Genomic DNA, 17560 nt, shown 5'->3' on the forward strand with positions numbered 1-17560 from the left:
TTAAAGTAACCTTCTTTCCTGGTGCCAGCTTCCAACTTACAGAACCTGGGGACAAAGTGTAGAGAAAAATTTGTGGCCACGCTCAAGATGGCGGAAAACTTGGCGTCCTGGACGCAAGAGACGCAAGCGGAAGCGGAAATGCGTTTGCTGCCTACATGTGCCGCTCCAGGGGTGGTGAAAACGGCGCTGGGTGGTGGAGGAAGGAACGGTGTTTGCGGCGGCGAGTGGAGAACGGAAAGTTTCGTCTACTGCTCCGGGAAGAGACGTCCCTATTTCTGCTTTCTCTCCAGATTGAGTGACACTCCCCCATTCCTCCATGGGCAAGAAGGGCAAAGTCGGGAAGAGCCGGCGGGACAAGTTCTATCACTTGGCGAAGGAGACTGGTGAGTCAGGGTTCGCGCCGTTTGCGGGGGAGCGAGCCACAGACCTTGGGCAGTTCGCCCCTCTTTCCGAATATTGAGTTTCTCTTTCGCTGAAGGGGTGGTGGATTGTGAGGCCGCAGAAATCCTGCTGGGAAAACGCTTCGCGGACTTTATTATTTTATCGCTGTCCCCAGGTTACCGTTCCCGCTCTGCTTTCAAGTTGATCCAGCTGAATCGCCGCTTTCAGTTTCTGCAGAAAGCTCGAGCCTTGCTGGACCTGTGCGCTGCACCAGGTGGATGGTGCGTAACACCCGGCACTTGTAGCTCCTTAAGGAAGCTTTCTGGGTGCCGGCCTTGGATGACAGAGTTGCACTGAGGGAGGGAGGGATACAGTAATACCAAACTCAAATTTCGTTACTCTTCAGAACATAAACTGCAGAGAAAAAGGTTTGGAACGTGTACACATGACATGTCTGGCTACTGCACTTGGCAGGTGTTCCTCACACCGGTGTGAGAGATCACATTGCCAAAAGAGGGGGAGGGTTAGTTCTGGGTATTTTAATCTTTATTTCTCTTTTATAGGCTGCAGGTGGCTGCCAAGTTTATGCCTGTATCCAGCCTTATTGTGGGTGAGTGACAGGTAGCTCACCTGGGTATTTCAGAGGGTGGAAGTGTGAGACACTAACTGTAATCTCCATTTCTTTCCTGCTTGAGGCACCGTTTTTCAGTAGCCTGCCCTGATTTCTTCCAGGAGTGGATCTGGTTCCAATCAAGCCTATTCCCAATGTGATAACACTCCAGGAGGACATTACAACAGAACGCTGTAGACAGGTGATGGCAGCCTCTTTTCCTGTCCCCATTATATGCAGACACCCACAACCGTTCCTCTTCCCACCCTGGTCCCCTGAAGGTACATTTTTCCTGTTTACCATACCTTAAGAAGTGCCTGCATACTGTCTATATTACAGATCCCATAATATGTCGTGTCTACCCCGACTTTATTTGCTCAGGAAAGAGGTGTTTGGGGAAGGGTATAGCTCAAGTGGTAGATCTGCTTGCTTAGCATGCACAAGGTCCTGGGTTCAAGCCCCAGTACCTCCTCTAAAAATAAATAAGTAAATAAACCTAATTATCTGCCCCTGCCCCTGACAAAGATAAGAAGAAAGAAAGAAAAAGAAAGAAAAGGTGAAATAAAGACATTTAAAAAAGAGAGAGACGAAATAGGTGTTTAGAATTGGAGGAAGTGCAGAGATTTCTGTGAAATCCTTTCCAGTGGATTCACTAGTAGACTGTAAGCTCCATGGAGACAAATGTGTAATTTTTACTTATTGTTGTATCCTGTGGGCCTGGCACAGGATTCGGCCCATGGTGGGCACTCAACAAATGACTGGGTGGATGAATGTCTGAACCTGGGAATCCATTCATAGCCATCTCTGCATTTCTGTTGTCATTATCTCTTTCCTTCTTTGTAGGCCCTGAGGAAGGAGCTGAAGACCTGGAAAGTTGATGTTGTGCTCAACGACGGGGCCCCCAACGTGGGAGCTAGCTGGGTCCACGATGCTTATTCACAAGGTGCTGAGATTGGGGGATGGAGAGGGAGTGCATGGAGATGAGGGTGGAGGTGGGCACGCCCTCCCAAGCTGTGGAGGTCCTCAGCTGTCTCTCTCCCACAGCCCATTTGACATTGATGGCTCTGCGTTTGGCTTGTGATTTTCTGGGCCGTGGTGGCTGCTTCATCACAAAGGTCTTCCGTTCCCGTGACTATCAGCCCTTATTGTGGATCTTCCAGCAGCTGTTCCGCCATGTCCAAGCCACCAAGCCACAAGCCTCTCGCCATGAATCTGCAGAGATCTTCGTGGTCTGCCAGGGTGGGCATAAGTTTCTTTGTTCTCTCGACTCAGTCTCCCATCTACCAAAGCACACTTAATATTATTAATAATATTTTATTATCTCAGGATTCCTGGCTCCTGACAAGGTTGACAGTAAATTCTTTGATCCCAAATTTGCCTTCAAGGAGGTTGAAGTCCAGGCCAAGACTGTTACTGAATTGGTGACTAAGAAGAAGCCAAAGGTGTGCTTGGGGAGTGGGGCCACCCTCAGGTGGAACTCTGGGGCGGTTGGCCTGATGTGTCCTCCTAACACCCCAGGAGGGACTGCTCAACTTTATTTCCCTCCCTAAGGCTGAAGGCTATGCTGAGGGCGACCTTACTCTCTACCACCGAACCACAGTCACTGACTTCCTCCGAGCTGCCAACCCTGTTGACTTCCTCTCCAAAGCCAGCGAAGTGAGTCCCCAGACCTGAGGGGTGGAAGGGGCCCCAGAAACATGGCCTGAATATCTCCCCTGACTCCTTCCCCTTCTCGAAAACAGATCTCGCTTGATGATGACGAGTTGGCACGGCATCCAGCTACCACTGAGGACATACGGGTGTGCTGTCAGGATATCAAAGTGCTGGGGCGCAAGGAGCTTAGGTGTGCACTGGAGGGGGGAGCCCCGAAGGCAGAGGAAGGCCTTTGAGTGAAATGTTGGATCTCTGGGATCAGGATGCTGCTGTGCTAGAGGTTGGGATGGGGGCCTGAGCCCTAGGAGTTATGTGGCTCAAATGTGGAATTTGGGGTGTGCACCTAAAACAGAGGAGGAGGTGGGGACAAAGAGGGAGACAGAAAGGTCAGGAATGGTGTTTCTGGGGCAGGTGCCTCCTGAACTGGAGAACGAAGCTTCGGCGACATGTGGCCAAGAAGCTGAAAGAACAAGCAAAGGCAATGGACATCAGGTGAGGAGGGGGATAAACCAGTGCAGGTGTTGACTGGGTGCTGGGGGGAAGCGTCTGGGAAAATAACCAGCTCCTGGGGCTGTTTTGTCAGCCTCAGCTCTGGGGAGGAAGAGGAAGAAGGTGATGAAGAGGAGTCAACAGCTGGGACTGGGCATCAGCCCTCTAAGGAGGAGGAGGAGGAGGAACAACTGAACCGGACCCTGGCAGAGATGAAGGCCCAGGAGGTGGCAGAACTGAAGAGGTGAGGGGAGCTGGAGAGAGTCCCTCAGCAGGTGAAGATGGGAGAGGATAAAGGCCTGGACAGGGAGTCTTCAGAGCTGAGCAGCTCTGATTCCTCAAACCGTCCCATTCCCTCAGGAAGAAAAAGAAGCTGCTCCGTGAGCAGAGAAAACAGCGGGAGCGTGTGGAGCTGAAGATGGACCTTCCTGGGGTTTCCATCGCAGACGAGGGGGACACAGGCATGTTCTCCCTGCGCACCATCCGGGGTCACCAGGTGAGGCAGGGTTGGGGCAGATAGGAGACAGGAGGATGTGTTTGGGCATTTGGAGGTGGGGGCACCAGATGTCTTTTTGGTAGGTGCTGAATGGCCATGACTCTTGGTTGCTGTTTTACCCATAAAAGATGACTTGGTGAGGGGAGACAAGAGGAAAAATAAGAGCCTCTTTTTTCAAAGGCCAGGAAGGAACATACACCTGAAATGATGAAAGTAGGGAGATTTGTGACTGTGATGTAGATTTAACCTCATAGAACTAGGATATTAGAACCAAGAAGCCCTTGTTGTAAGAAGCTTGCGTTATAGATGAACCCGGGCCCTGGGTTACCAGCACGTGCGATGGACGGTTCATGGGAACGGCGTTCGTCAGTTCACGGAGACCATTTAGCACCCTGCTGCACTAGGCTGCCCGTGGGGCTATCTGCTGATTACTGGACAGTCTCCTTTTCTTGATAAAAGCAGTGCACAAAGTGAGGTTTCGTGGCTGTTGTGTGGGAATGTAATAACCAGGTCATCAGGAGAGGCAGTAGCAGATGACCACTTATGCACTCTCTGCCTCAGTTTCCTCATCTGTAAAAGAAGTAACAAAACCTACCTACTAGAGCTTTTGGAAGGAATAAAAAATGATGGTATGTGATTCAAAAAATAGTAGTTACCTTTGCAATGAGGAAAAGATTTAACCAGATGTCACCTCCAAAATCGAAGTGAAACAATTCTTCCTTTTAGATGTATGTTGCTTGGGTTCCTTTATTTAGTAGAAACAAGAGTTGTAGATTGTATATTTCTCAGGTGATAAGGTCTGAGAGTAATTTTTTAAAAACCAGTGTTGTAGAACATTTTAAAGTTTGACACTATATAGACCACGGGGTTCTTTTCGGTAAACCTGTTTCTGCTGTCATTGAAGATGAGACAACTGAGTGAACTAGAATGGGATGTTTTAAAGTTAACCCCATCACTTCCATGTTTGTAAAAAGTAGATAATGTACTTGCCACAGTATGTTTTGCTAAGTTGCTAAGAGTAAACTAAGATAATGAACATGGGGGGAAGAGAGCAGTATGTTCCTTGTTAGTGCCCTTGACCGCTGTTTCTGTCAAACCTCAGTTGTTAGAGGAGGTAACACAAGGGGACATGAGTGCTGCAGACACGTTTCTGTCTGATCTGCCAAGAGATGACATCTACATATCCGATGCTGAGGAGGAAGATGCATCTCTGGATAGTGACCTGGATCCAGAGGAGCTGGCAGGAGTCAGAGAACCTCAGAGTCTAAAGGAGCAAAAGTGGTAAGAGGGGGTTTGGGGGTGGTGTGCAGGAGGAAGTCCTGACACCCTCAGCTTGAGTCCTGAAGCAGAACTGGTGGCAGGTACTGCCAGCAGGAGCAGGGGGAGCAAGTCCTCCAGGGCACTGACCCTCCACCCACTTTCCTTGCATCTGCAGTGTACGATTTGCTGAAGCAGAAGATGATAAACAGGAAGAGGAAGAAGAGAATCCACTGCTGGTTCCATTGGAGGAAAAGGCAGTACTGCAGGAAGAACAAGCCAGCCTGTGGTTCTCAAAGGTAAGCAGAGGCTGGGGGCTGGGACAGACAGGGACTGGCGTTCCCTGGGAGAAGGGTGCCTGACGAGTTCCCTGTCACAGGACGGCTTCAGTGGGATGGAGGATGATGCCGATGAGGCCCTGGAGATCAGTCAGGCCCAGCTGTTGTATGAGAGCCGTCGGAAGGGGCAGCAGCCACCACCACCACCTTCCAGTGTGCAGACTGAGAGGAAACCTCCTCCGTGCCAGGAGACCCTTAAGGAGGCAGAGGCTCCTTCAGAAACAGAGGCTGCCACTGGCCCTGGAGGGGAAGAGAGAGATGGCAGCTCTGACAGTGACAGCAGTAGCAGTGAGGACGAAGATAGGTGAGTGGTTGCACCTACCGGGAGAAGGGATGAGAGGGAGCAGTGGTTCTAACCGTTACCCGCTAAGTTGGGGGTTTTCAAACTTGGCTGTAGACGGAGAACTTTAAAAACACTGACGATTCTGATTTAAGTGGTCTGCAGTATAGCCTGTGTGGCAAGCTTTCTGCAAATTCCTCAGTTTTAAATAGGAGCCAGGGTTGAGGTGACGCAGGAGGGGATCTGAGTGGTCTGGGTGATGATGGGACATTCGTGCACGGTCCTCACTTCCACAGCTGGAAACCACACCGCAGGAAGAAGCGAAGCCGCGGGCCCAAGTCAGATGACGATGATGGGTTTGAGGTTGTGCCTATCGAGGACCCGGGTGAGAGCTCTGCACCCAGTGGAATGGGAGGCGGCATGAAGGCTCAGTGTTGGGAGCTGAGCGTTCGCCAAGGCATTTGACTTTCTCCTTCCCTCTCTAGTGAAACATCGGATACTGGACCCTGAAGGCCTTGCTCTAGGTGCTATTATTGCTTCTTCCAAAAAAGCCAAGAGGGACCTTATAGATAACTCCTTCAGCCGGTAAAGGACCAAAAAGTCGTGATAAGTGGCGGGGGAGGGGTAGGTGGATGATTGCTTCTTTGAAAGCCTGGTCATGAGGGCTGTGTCCTCTCCACCAAGGTACACATTTAACGAGGATGAAGGGGAGCTTCCAGAGTGGTTTGTGCAGGAGGAAAAGCAGCACCGCATACGTCAATTGCCAATTGATAAGAAGGAAGTGGAGTATTACCGGAAACGGTGGCGGGAAATAAATGCACGTCCCATCAAAAAAGTGGCTGAAGCTAAGGCCAGAAAGAAACGGAGGGTAAACAGCGGGGCTATCGGAGATTCTGGGTGGGTAGGGCAGGACAGGGAAGAGGTCAACCCTGACGGAGGTCCCCACACAGATGCTGAAGAAGCTGGAGCAAACCAAGAGGAAGGCAGAAGCTGTGGTCAACACAGTGGACATCTCAGAACGGGAGAAAGTGGCACAGCTCCGAAGGTGAGGGGCTGGGGGGTGCTGTGGGGAGAGGTCACCACAAAGGTGCATGGGGTTGAGGGGCAGAAAGCCTCTAACCTGTGTCTTCCATTTACAGTCTCTACAAGAAGGCTGGGCTCGGAAAGGAGAAACGCCAAGTCACCTATGTTGTAGCCAAAAAAGGTGTGGGCCGCAAAGTGCGCCGGCCAGCTGGGGTCAGAGGTCACTTCAAGGTGGTGGACTCGAGGATGAAGAAGGACCAAAGAGCACAGCAACGGAAGGAGCAAAAGAAGAAGCACAGGCGGAAGTGAGCAGAGCCACCAGGACCTCTGGGAGGACAGTATGAGGAGGAGTGACTTGGTGCTGCTTACACTCCAGCCTCCTTGGTACAGCCCCACCCTTGTCTACATGGAGTCATCAGAAAGAGAGGTGCAGGGTACTTAGAACTCTCCTCCTGGCCAGAAGAATGGTGCTTCATTGAAGCACCATTGAAATGTGTTGGTGCTGTCCCAGACCCTACAGCCCTTCTGTGAAGAATGTGAGGTGCTGGATGAGAAGTCACAGCATTTTTAAATCATGAGGAGGTCAGTACTGTACTCTATTCCTGGGCAAGTGGGCCTCTCAAGTCTTCCCCCTTTGTTAACGGAATAAAATCAGGATGGACGATAGATGTCTTTTCTGACCGTTCCTGAAACAAAACATGTGAGTGTCCAGACCATGTACTGCACTGTTCGCAATCTATTTATATATGGACTTACTGTGAAGCAGAAAAGACAGACAATCCACAGGTCCCAGTAGTAAAACATTTACTAGAGCAAGCAGAAAGGAATGCACATCTTAAAGAAATCTTCACAAAGTCACAAAATTCGATGTATATTTCCGTTTATAAACAAGATAGAACAAAAATCATCAAAATCATTTCAGCAAAAGATTTTTCTACCATTGTGGCAAGTTAAAAAAAATACAATGAAATAGGAGAAGACACTTTAAAAGCTCTTGTATTTATTTTTGTTTTTTAATTTTAAATTTAGCAACACTTTAGACCAGGAGCAATCCTCGGCCAGGGCCATCTTCCCCGTCCCAGCGTGTGGCTCTGGGTCGAGCAGGCTGCTGCTGCTTCCTGTCTCGGGGCTGGATACAAACCTGTCTGGGGAACCTGAGCATCAACCCTCACTTCGAATCAGACACCTCCCTTCCCTGCAAACATTCAGAAGCACCACAGTGCTTCCCAAACATCCCTAACACCTCCATGGATTGGGTCTGCAGAAGCCAACTCCTAAAAAGGGGACTGACTGGCCACAGAAAAAGAACTTTATTTGCAGATGTTCTTAAGGTGACATTTTAGTAAAAAATACACACTACATATAATATAAACCTAGAGTGAGTTTTGTGCCCTATAAGGCCCTTTCTTCCAAGGTATCCTCAGCTGACCCTCGTGACATCTCACCCAGAGCCAAAAGAAGCTTCCCAAGTCTTAACTGCTTCTAAGGACCAAAGCAGCTTACCAAGAAAACATCTGAGAAATTATCCAGATGAAGGAGTAATGTCTCCAAGCTCCAGCTATCCACTAAGGGCAGGGGGTCCTTACACCTTGGGCCCCAACCCAGCCCTGAGACACCTAGTTACCAAAAATCTTTCTAAAAATAAAATTAAAGACAAGTGATTTCACGCTTCAGCACATACCCTCTAACTGTCCCATCGACTTTTCTTGCGCTTAGGTGGCTCGGGGACAGCGAAACCATCAGCTGTCTTATCTGTCTTGCTGTCCGTCTTGTCCATCTTGGTGCTATCCACCTTGGGGTCCATCTTGCTCTCACGATTACAACTCTCTTTTCTGCTTTCACCATTCCGACCATCATTTGCACCTCGGCTCTCCCCATGTCGGCCTCCACCTCCTCCATGCCTGTTCTCTCCATGAGGATGGCCATCAGTATGACGGCGGCCTTCAGCGTGACGGCTGCTGCTTTCTGGGTAGCGGTATCCGTCTCCATGACGACCACCATCTCCATGACGTGGGCTATCACCATGCCGATTGCCACTCTCTCCATGACTATGACGGCTGCCACCCCGGTTCTCAGTGTATCTCTCTCTTTTCCCATTGCCACCCCCAATCCCTTCTCGGCTGTTATTCCCTGAAGCTGTGTTGTTGACTCCCTGGGCTCCAGGAGGAGGATAGGTCACTGGGGCACTGCTGAGGTTCCCAGTATTGCCAAAGCCTGGGATGCCCTTGGTGGCACTGGGAATGGGGCTGTCAGGACTGTTATGGCCCTGCTGGGCTGAATTAGTCGGAACTGAATTCAAGCTCCCCGCACTAGTCCAACCACTCGCCCCAGCAGCAGAGCTCCCAGCCTTCTGGTTGCTTAAGCTGGCAGCAACAAAGTGACTCTTGTACTGTGACTAAAAGAAAGAGACAACAGCATTAGGTAAGACAGTAAGTTCAAGAAACTTGACAGCCCCACAGTGCTGTGGTTTCTGTACCCCTCTATTAATGAAAAGGGTAAATCTTGGGCTCTAACTGAAACATAAGTCCAGAGAGATAAAATACGTAATCTAAAGCCTAGATAGTTAATTGGACGCCAGCTAGCTAACTGGAGGAGTATGTATGGAAGAAAAATGGGTTCCGAGTTCACAAGAGACACAAGAGTCAAACATGTCTTAGCTAAAAAATGGCAATTACTCTCAACCAGATTACGAAAGCCATGGAGGTGGGCAACACTGTAGGCTGTCAAGGCAGGGAGGGAACACCAGTCCTGCTGTAGGACAAGAGCCCTGAGCGTGACTGCGGATGACCAGTAAGAGGGGCTTCCCTAGCCTCTACAGCTGCATCTCTGTAAACTACAGTTAAGTTGATATTCAAACTGAAAGCGGGGGGAAGGCCCTACCGAAATCCAGCAAGCACTGAGTCTGCGAGGCCAGCTACCATCACAGGACGATGGCCCCCTCATCACTGCCCAAGAGGTACTACTGAAAGCTCTTTTAGCTAAAAGCTAAATGCTTAGTTTCAGACCTGGAAAGCTGCTTTCATTGCTGTCAGCCGATCTCCCATGGCTCCTGTGGACGGCTTGTAGGCTTCGTAATTGCTCATTACATTGTTATTATTTCCTCGGTCCTAAAAAATAAACACACCCACGAGGATGGAAGATTAAGTAGGAAAGTCCACTGCCACAGACTGGGCCTCAATATGCTGAAAACTGAAGTGGGAGCTAAAAAGGGAATGGGATGTTTTTAGAAAGTACTTATGTTTTGTGAGAAAAGGCACAGTAATGAATCATTTTTAACATGCTTATGCCTTTCAACCCAATAATTCTATTTCTGGGAATTAACCCTAATAATCAGAAATGAGGTCACATTATGCCCAAAGCTGATCATGTGGCATAATTTATACACAAAAAATAAACATGTATTTCTGTAAAAATTATGTAAAAGCTGAAAAGGACACAAGGCAGTATAGCGCATACATGACTGCTCAGGGATTCAGAGTCTGAATCTCAGCTTTAACACTTCACCAGCGTAAGCCTGAGTGCCTCCGTTTTATTCTCTCTGCCTACTCTCACTGAGTGGTTATTAAGATTAACTGAGTTAACCTATGTGGTTGCCTGGGCTGGCCATGGCATACACTAAGTGCTATTAGTTATTGTGATTATCTGCGTGATCCACATCATCACCATCATCACTAATGTGTGAACATGGATTTAACAAAGACACCAAGTTAATTATAAGGCTCCAGAAATAGACTGGCAGCTTTCTTCCTTAAGAATCAAAGTGACAGGAAACGAAGTTAAGAAAGCCAGTCAGAGGGAACTTTTATTACCTAGTTTGTGAGAAAAACTAGTTCTCATATCCCTGATGTGATTTCCCAGAGAGTGCAGGAATCATTCCTGAGTTTAGTCACAAAGCATAGCCAGAGTTTACAGAGTGACCCCGATGGCTCTAGACCAGTGTTGGAGGGCTTGTAAAAGACTGCTGGGCCCCACCTCCAGAGTTTGATTCAACAGGACTGGCAGGGGAGGGGGCCCACGCACGCAGTAGCCTGCATTTGCCACTGGTCCAGGGACCACAATTTAAGAACTACTTCTAAACTAGACTGATTTCCTAAGCATGCCTAGCCAGCCAGGAACACACAGGTACTTCTTCAGTAGAAAGTCACACTAAGAACCAGCACTGTATTGACTCCAGTCAGCAGACTAAACACAGCTCCCTTCTAGACACAGTTCTGAACTCGCTGAGGCTCTCGGGTAGACGAGAACAGGACTCAAGACCAGCCCTAAGGACACTACTGTAGCCCACACTCACCGTGTTCTCAGCGCCGAGGCCAGGCCGCTCCCTGTAGCCTAGGCCTCCTCCACCAATGTTCAGCTTTTTCCCTTTCCCTCCTTTGAAGCGGGATTTCCGAAACCAGGCATTCTGCATTGAACACAATTCAAGGTTAAGCCAGGAGAGGACGAGGACAAGTTCAAAGAGGAAACTAAATGGAAGGGAAGAACTTTTTGCTTCATCTTCAGCCAATGTATCTATAGCAAGGGGGAAACCGTTCACAGGAACCACAAATTAGCTTCTTTTTGGTAATTTAATCCACGAAATTTGTCAGGAAGCTTTGATTCTTATCTAAGTCTTCCTTTTACTGCTGCTTCCTTCCTTCAGGGCCTTCAGGAAGGGAAGTGATTAAGATACACCTCAAATGCAGAGCAGTTATTTGGCCATTTCTAACTTCCTTCAAGAAAATGAATTTATTTTCTATTTCTCAAGCAACCTTTTTTAACATCTCTGGGGGAGGTTACAGCTTTATCTGACAATCACACGTTACAATCAAAAAGTACTTGAAAGGTAGGGCAGCCTTGGGCAAGGTACTGATCAGGGAAGCTGATTAATTTGAGAGCACAGGAACCCTGAATCACAGTGAGATGCAGGAAAATGCCAAAGACAAAATACATCTTCAAAATTTTAGTTTCAGATTGGCTCTCTATACCCGGGAAAGGGAAGGAAACATTCTACTCTCTCCTGAAATGCAATCCTTCACCCAGGACCTGAAGCACGGGTAGTACAACACCACAACTGCAGTAAGGGTTAACAGTTCTGTGGGCTGGCCTATGAATTGTATCCCAAACCCATTTGTAATATGGGGGCTGTGTGTACTAAGACTCAAGATTTAATTCATTAGATGCCTCACTCAGTTTTGAATTGGTAACCAGTGGAGTCAAAGGTCTGAGATGTAGATCTGAGGAACAGTGAAATACACCGTACTTTTTAAAAAAATATCACACATTTTTAGCCCTCAAAAGAAAAAACTGGGGGAAAGGGCAGTGAGGAGAAAAGTTGCCTTGAGATTAAATTTACAAGTGTGATATGGGGCAAGCAGGTGGAAATTTCAGAGGGACAGATTTTAGCCAAAGAAAGGAAAAGCTTTTCAACACAAATGCTGCTGAAAGGAGAGGGTGAGAAAACAGAACAGATAAATTTTAATGTCCTACAATACCAATCTATACCTCATAAGTGCTGCCCCGGCCCGCCCAACTTCCTTGTCATGTTTCTGTTATCTGCTGTTAGCTGCCTGACTTACTGAAGTTTTTCACGTAGTTTTACAACCTGGAGCAATCTGAAGTGTGCCCAGCTCCTCACCTGCATTGCCAGATCTAGGAGTTCCTTAGAAACATGTTGATTGGCTCCTTCCAAGTTCCGGACAAGGTCACCAGCAAAATTGCTGTCCTTGGGGGTCAGCAAGGTATAGGCCACGCCCTTCTCACCCGCTCGTCCTGTGCGGCCAATCCTATGAGTATGGGTATCAATGTCTCGCGCCACATCATAGTTAATGACAGTCTTAATTGACGGAATGTCCAGACCACGGGCTGAAATAAAATAATAATAATTTTAAAACCCCAAATTCTTTTATTCAGGAGTCAAAACAACAAAGTAACCCAAAATGCTAACCTTCTAAGAACCCACATTCCTCTTGTCTAGGCAAAGTGCATGGTCTGTTGTGCTGAGATACAGGCATGTAAGTTGCCCTTCTAGAACAAATGCTACTATCACAGATTCTGTGATGCTGGGCCAACTTAGTGTAAAGGAAATCTATCTTTTGCTATCAAAAACCTGCCATGGTGCCTCTCTCGCACCAGAAACATGTTTAAAAAAAATTAAAACCAATATCAAATGTGCCTTGAAGCTGAGAAGTGATCTTTCTGGGAGAAAATACCAGTTTTTAAGAGTGCCTATTAAAACTCGGAACAAACTCAAAAACCATACTTCAAAATTTTTCTTCTGATCTTGAGTAAAGTATGCCCGACCTAATAAATCAATGTAAGATATCTACTATATTCAGACACGCAACAAGGGCATAACGTATGATGTAACTGCGAAAACAATTTTTTCCAACTGTTTTCAGGGATTCTTTTCTTCAGAGCGAAACATTAAGTGAAAAGTGGTACCTGGAGCTCCAGGTTGTGATCAGTGTGCTCTGAACTGCTGCTCCATGGGGCGTGGCCAGCCAAGCCAGCAGAGTGCCTTCAGTCAGCCCCCTCAGGTATTGTACGTGTTATACAGCAAGACAGAGCACCCTTATAGCACAGGCATCTAAGGTTACTGGGGAAATTCATATTCTACCTGCAACATCTGTGGCCACAAGGACTGGGATGTCCTTTTTCTTGAAGTCTGAAATGACCTTGTTTCTTTCACTCTGATCCATGTCACCATGAAGCAGGCCAAGATTATGACCCTCCTGCTTAAGGTTATTGGCCAGCTCTTCAGCATTGGCTTTTTTAGTAACAAACAGGAGAACACTCCCGGAAGAGGTAAACTCTACCAGACGCCGGGTAAGCCAGTTCCATTTACTAGGCCCAGAATGGAGAATCTCCACAATCTGAGTCACATCTTCATTTGCCTGGAAAGAAATAAATGAAATAGATGACTGACATTTGTGCCTCAGGACACATGAGCAAGGACCAGACATCACATTTTCTACCTGCATCTAGAAGAACCCTGAACAATCCTTCTCCTTGGGCCTTCCTTCAGCAAGTCAAATGCAGCCCAAACCTTAACATGTGTTCTCAAATCACAGTGATCTCCATCTCCTCTAACGTGTATGTACATGTAGCTAACTACTTTGTAAGCCCCGATACTCTGCCAGTACTTTCCTATGTACCTATTCAGATTACTCCTAAGAGAGTAAGCTCCTTCTCTGTCCCTCCCACTTGCTCCCAGCACAATTCATACGTGCACATACAAGGCACTCAGAAATGAAAACCAGACAATGTTAAAATACTAACTGCACAGAACTTTAATAATAAACCAAGCAAGCAGCTTAAGGAATTCTTAAGGCTTTACTGAATTCCAAATCACAATTCCAAGAAATTTTCCACATAGGGCATATGTATAGTTAAGAGAAAAAAAAAACAAACAAATCTTAACTCACTTTCAAACCACCCCACTCCTCCTCCCACAATCATTAAAATGTCAATTCCAAAAAAGTAATTACTTACTTATTTAATTAAAATAAAATAAGACAAAATGTCAGCTTCATCCTAACTGACCAGTAGTCTTCCAGGCAAAACTTGCTTTTCCCCCAAAAATACTTGGAAAACTTTTAAACATTCAGAAAGAGTAAAATGAACAAAAATCAACTCCCATGTACCCATCACCAAATTTCAACAATTACCAACATTTTGCCAATCTTGCTTCATCTATCCTCCCTTGGGTTTTTTAAAGCAAATTTGAAACATGTTGCCTCATCTGTAAATGCATAATTATTTTTTTTCTCTTAATAGTGAGAAATTAATTCCATGTCTCCATAATATGAGAAATAATCCACTGGGATCCCATCCAACCCTGCTCAGGGTTACCTCTCCAATATCTCCCTGCACCACACGAATAGGGTCAATCAGGATGTCTCTGGCCAGTTTTTCAATCTTTTTCCGAAAAGTTGCACTGAATAAGAGAGCTAAAAGGTAAAGTAAATTCTGTTAAAGAAACAGTATGACTTTTCCTTTTGAATACTCAGTAAGCCTCCTGTTGACATTCATTGTTCAGTTAAAAAAAAAAAAACCTATATGAAATTTTAAACCTAGTTTAAAAATTGATTCATTAAGGAAAAAAGATCTGCCCTTATTCTATTATTATACATTTTCAGTTAAGACAAGGGTTGTCAGCATGGTTCAGAAAAAGGCTCTTGACTTCAAATCAGCAGATCTGCACTGTGTACTGCCTCTGTATGGACTGGGGCAAGAATTTAACTCTCACCCTTGGTTTTATCATCTGTAAAAATGACTTAAGTTCTATCCAATGATCTCTAAGGTCCTATCCAGCTCAGATAAATTGTCATTATCTCTCCCTTTATGGATCTCACTAGTACACACATGGTCATTTTTGCTGCCATGACTGTGAATGCTTATAAAGTAACAAGGTGTTTATTCTGAGTACAAATATAGCTTAGTTAAACTGCTTCATACATACTCTGTCTGTCAGGACGGACATGACTTGCTATGGATCGCACTTGGTACTCTGGAAGAAGTAGAACAGTAAAATTAATATTATAACTCTGTATGATAGTTTGGGATGCCTAGAAAAAGTCATTTTATTTAAAATCTTCATATAAAACATTATAAACATTAAGGAAATTCTGAAACTTCTAGACTTATCACTCAGTATGAAACTCAGAAACACCTGCCCTCCATCTAGCTGGGCCAGGCCCAGTGGTGGTCCAATCAGTAAGACAGTTATTTAGAATTTTCACACAGCTGGGTAAGTCAAGGAGGACAGGAAAGCAGAAGGCCCTGAATATGATATCCACCTACTTAAGAAAAGAGACCTAGATCTCCACAATCAAAGGCACAGGAATAAAAACAAAGCCTAGCGACAATACTCACCCTATACACACAGACACTTTCAAGTATCTTCAACCTAGTCAAGCCTAACATACTTCTGAGAGAACTTCTAAAAATAGTTCATGTCTTAGCTATATCCCTATGGTCTATCCCTGTCCAGAAGTATCTTTAGCTTCTCTCATGCAGATAAAACACTGGTATGTCTAGAAAGACATGGGAAAAATAACATCATGAGGATGGGACAGAAGAAACTAGTATTCAAGGCATACCAAATCCCATGTCAAACATTCGATCTGCTTCATCAAATACGAGGTAAGAGACTCTCTGAAGATTGGTAGCTTTCTTCTTCACGTGATCTATCAGTCGACCCTATGAGATCCAGAAAATGAAAAGTACAGTCATCCCTCAGTATCTGTGGGGCATTGGTTCCAGAATTCCCCACCCCAACCCCGCCAGGAGGACTCTCAAGTCCCTTGTATAACATGGAGCAGTATTTGCATCCTGTGTACATCCTCTTGTATACTTTATCCCATCTCTACATCACTTATAATACCCACTACAACGTAAAGGATACATAAGTAGTTGCTGGCACAAGGCAAAGTCAAGTTTTGCTTTTTGGAAAATTCCCCCCCACCAATACTTTCAATTCTTAGTTGGTGGAACTCACAGCTGGGGGAAACTTGTCGATGTGGAGGGTCGACTGTATAATTAAAGGCATTTACAAGAACTTTCTAGAATTCTGCTAACAAAAGTGCTAATACTGTCTTGGACTGTAACAGACACTAGTCTGACAGCCTTAGACTACGCGCTACAGAGACCAAAAGAACAGAAATTTTGTAAACTCAATTGGATTCTTCCTTTACATTAATTATAATTTAAATTGTGAGAAGGTGGCCAGAACTATTTTTGTGAGGCATTCTGAAATGACCTAATTTAAAGCCTCATTGCTGATTTTTAATACTTAGACTACAGTCTTCTGGGCAGTTCTGACTACTCTAAATATGTTTCTGATTTTTGATGCTCTCAGTTAAGCATGGCTCCATTTTTTAGAAGAGCATAAGAAAAACTCTGATGTAGAGGGAAACTGGTAGCATAAAGAATCTTACTGGACTGCTATTTTAGTCAACCAATCGAAATTCAGCTAAATCCAGCCGCTGTCACTCAAGAGTATCCTCAGCCCTGCCTTACTAACTACATTTTCGAGGAAATGCCCTCCAACAACTGACCGATGTCCCCACACCAAAAGAGGCTGAGAAGCTACTCAGACCCAAGACATACTTACTGGTGTACAAACAACAATCTCTGCCCCTTCCTGCAGGGCTTTGGCCTGCTCCCACATGCTCCCGCCTCCATACACGGCCACTGATCGAAGATTGTATGCTTTTCCAAACCGCTTACATTCTGCATGGATCTACAAAGGCGACAGAATGATGTATTAACAAACTGTGACACTAACAGATAACCTCTGTCATAACCCAGAAGGGAGTTCTGAAAAACACAGAATGTGATAACAGAAAACCAAAAGCTAGAAAATGCTTTAAAATCAAAATTTTATTTATAATGCAAATGAAGAGTACCATTATCACATCTCCATAAGCTATCTAAAATCTTGTGATTAATTTTCACTTCTCTTCCTGACCCTGTCTCATTGCCTTTCCACCAAGCACAATGAATTAACAATGCAGGAGGGAAACACTGGGAGCTTACAACACAAACAATTCCCATATTATATTTTTTCTCCTAAAATAGTAGTTTTTTTTAGGGAAACGTATGTATTTGGTGATACAGAAAAAATATAACACATAATATTTTCCAGAAATTTCATGGTAGCACTACAATGTGAATGTACTTAATGCTCCTGAACTGTAAGTTTAAAAATGGTTAAAATAAGTAAATTTTATGTATTTCACTACAATTAAAAAAGCTTCCTGGTAATTCTACCCGCTTGACTGGCTAGTCCCTTTTCAGTTCACACATGGAAGGGGGCATTCTACATAAAGCACATACCTGCTGGCACAGCTCCCTAGTAGGACACACAATCACTGCAATTGGTCCATCACCTGGTTCCAATTCCTTCTGGTCCATTATGTGAATCAACATGGGCCAGATAAAGGCTGCAGTCTTTCCACTGCCTGTTTTGGCAATACCAATCATGTCTCTACCACTTAACGCCACAGGTACACCCTAGAGGAAAAAAAAGTATCCACTCTAAACTTGCAGTC

The 17560-nt window shown here is 45.6% G+C and overlaps 2 protein-coding genes across 4 annotated transcripts in view; one reads left to right on the top strand and one right to left on the bottom strand.

The window, feature by feature from the left end:
* Positions 1–21: 21 nt before the first annotated feature.
* FTSJ3 (FtsJ RNA 2'-O-methyltransferase 3) lies at positions 22–11742 on the top strand. Of its 2 annotated transcripts, none has more exons than XM_032457097.1 (20): positions 22–383; positions 557–662; positions 945–991; positions 1114–1193; positions 1835–1934; positions 2036–2230; positions 2318–2433; positions 2543–2647; positions 2734–2834; positions 3056–3136; positions 3228–3377; positions 3494–3629; positions 4732–4910; positions 5065–5185; positions 5266–5528; positions 5801–5889; positions 5990–6089; positions 6189–6372; positions 6455–6579; positions 11733–11742. In XM_032457097.1, the coding sequence occupies exons 1-19, from the start codon at positions 317–319 to the stop codon at positions 6551–6553; spliced, it is 2319 nt and encodes a 772-aa protein (XP_032312988.1). In that variant the 5' UTR covers positions 22–316; the 3' UTR covers positions 6554–6579; positions 11733–11742. The 2 variants fall into 2 exon arrangements, with proteins under 2 accessions (XP_032312988.1, XP_032312987.1); XM_032457096.1 differs by lacking the exon at positions 11733–11742 and adding an exon at positions 6644–7193 and having other exon boundaries at positions 6455–6549.
* Positions 7363–17560, bottom strand: part of DDX42 (DEAD-box helicase 42) — a 35022-nt gene continuing 24824 nt past the window's right edge. For both annotated transcript variants that reach the window (XM_032457094.1, XM_032457095.1), the window contains exons 9-18: positions 17346–17522; positions 16621–16749; positions 15608–15707; positions 14968–15015; positions 14358–14455; positions 13123–13399; positions 12142–12368; positions 10819–10929; positions 9533–9634; positions 7363–8922 (exon numbers count right to left, since the gene is read on the bottom strand). In XM_032457094.1, coding sequence (XP_032312985.1) covers positions 8212–8922; positions 9533–9634; positions 10819–10929; positions 12142–12368; positions 13123–13399; positions 14358–14455; positions 14968–15015; positions 15608–15707; positions 16621–16749; positions 17346–17522 — 1980 coding nt within the window. In that variant the 3' untranslated portion in view covers positions 7363–8211. The remainder of the gene's footprint in view (positions 8923–9532; positions 9635–10818; positions 10930–12141; positions 12369–13122; positions 13400–14357; positions 14456–14967; positions 15016–15607; positions 15708–16620; positions 16750–17345; positions 17523–17560) is intronic.

The sequence above is a fragment of the Camelus ferus genome, chromosome 16 (assembly GCF_009834535.1).
Source record: "Camelus ferus isolate YT-003-E chromosome 16, BCGSAC_Cfer_1.0, whole genome shotgun sequence".
Classification (NCBI taxonomy): domain Eukaryota; kingdom Metazoa; phylum Chordata; class Mammalia; order Artiodactyla; family Camelidae; genus Camelus; species Camelus ferus.

What these genes read in the sequence shown, in the direction of transcription:
- FTSJ3 (XM_032457096.1), top strand. Translation starts at nt 317, where the DNA reads ATGGGCAAGAAGGGCAAAGTCGGGAAGAGCCGGCGGGACAAGTTCTAT. An exon ending in TCCTCTCCAAAGCCAGCGAA is followed by an intron (nt 2,648 to 2,733) that starts GTGAGTCCCCAG and finishes TCTCGAAAACAG; the next exon opens with ATCTCGCTTGATGATGACGA. An exon ending in CCAGCCTGTGGTTCTCAAAG is followed by an intron (nt 5,186 to 5,265) that starts GTAAGCAGAGGC and finishes TCCCTGTCACAG; the next exon opens with GACGGCTTCAGTGGGATGGA.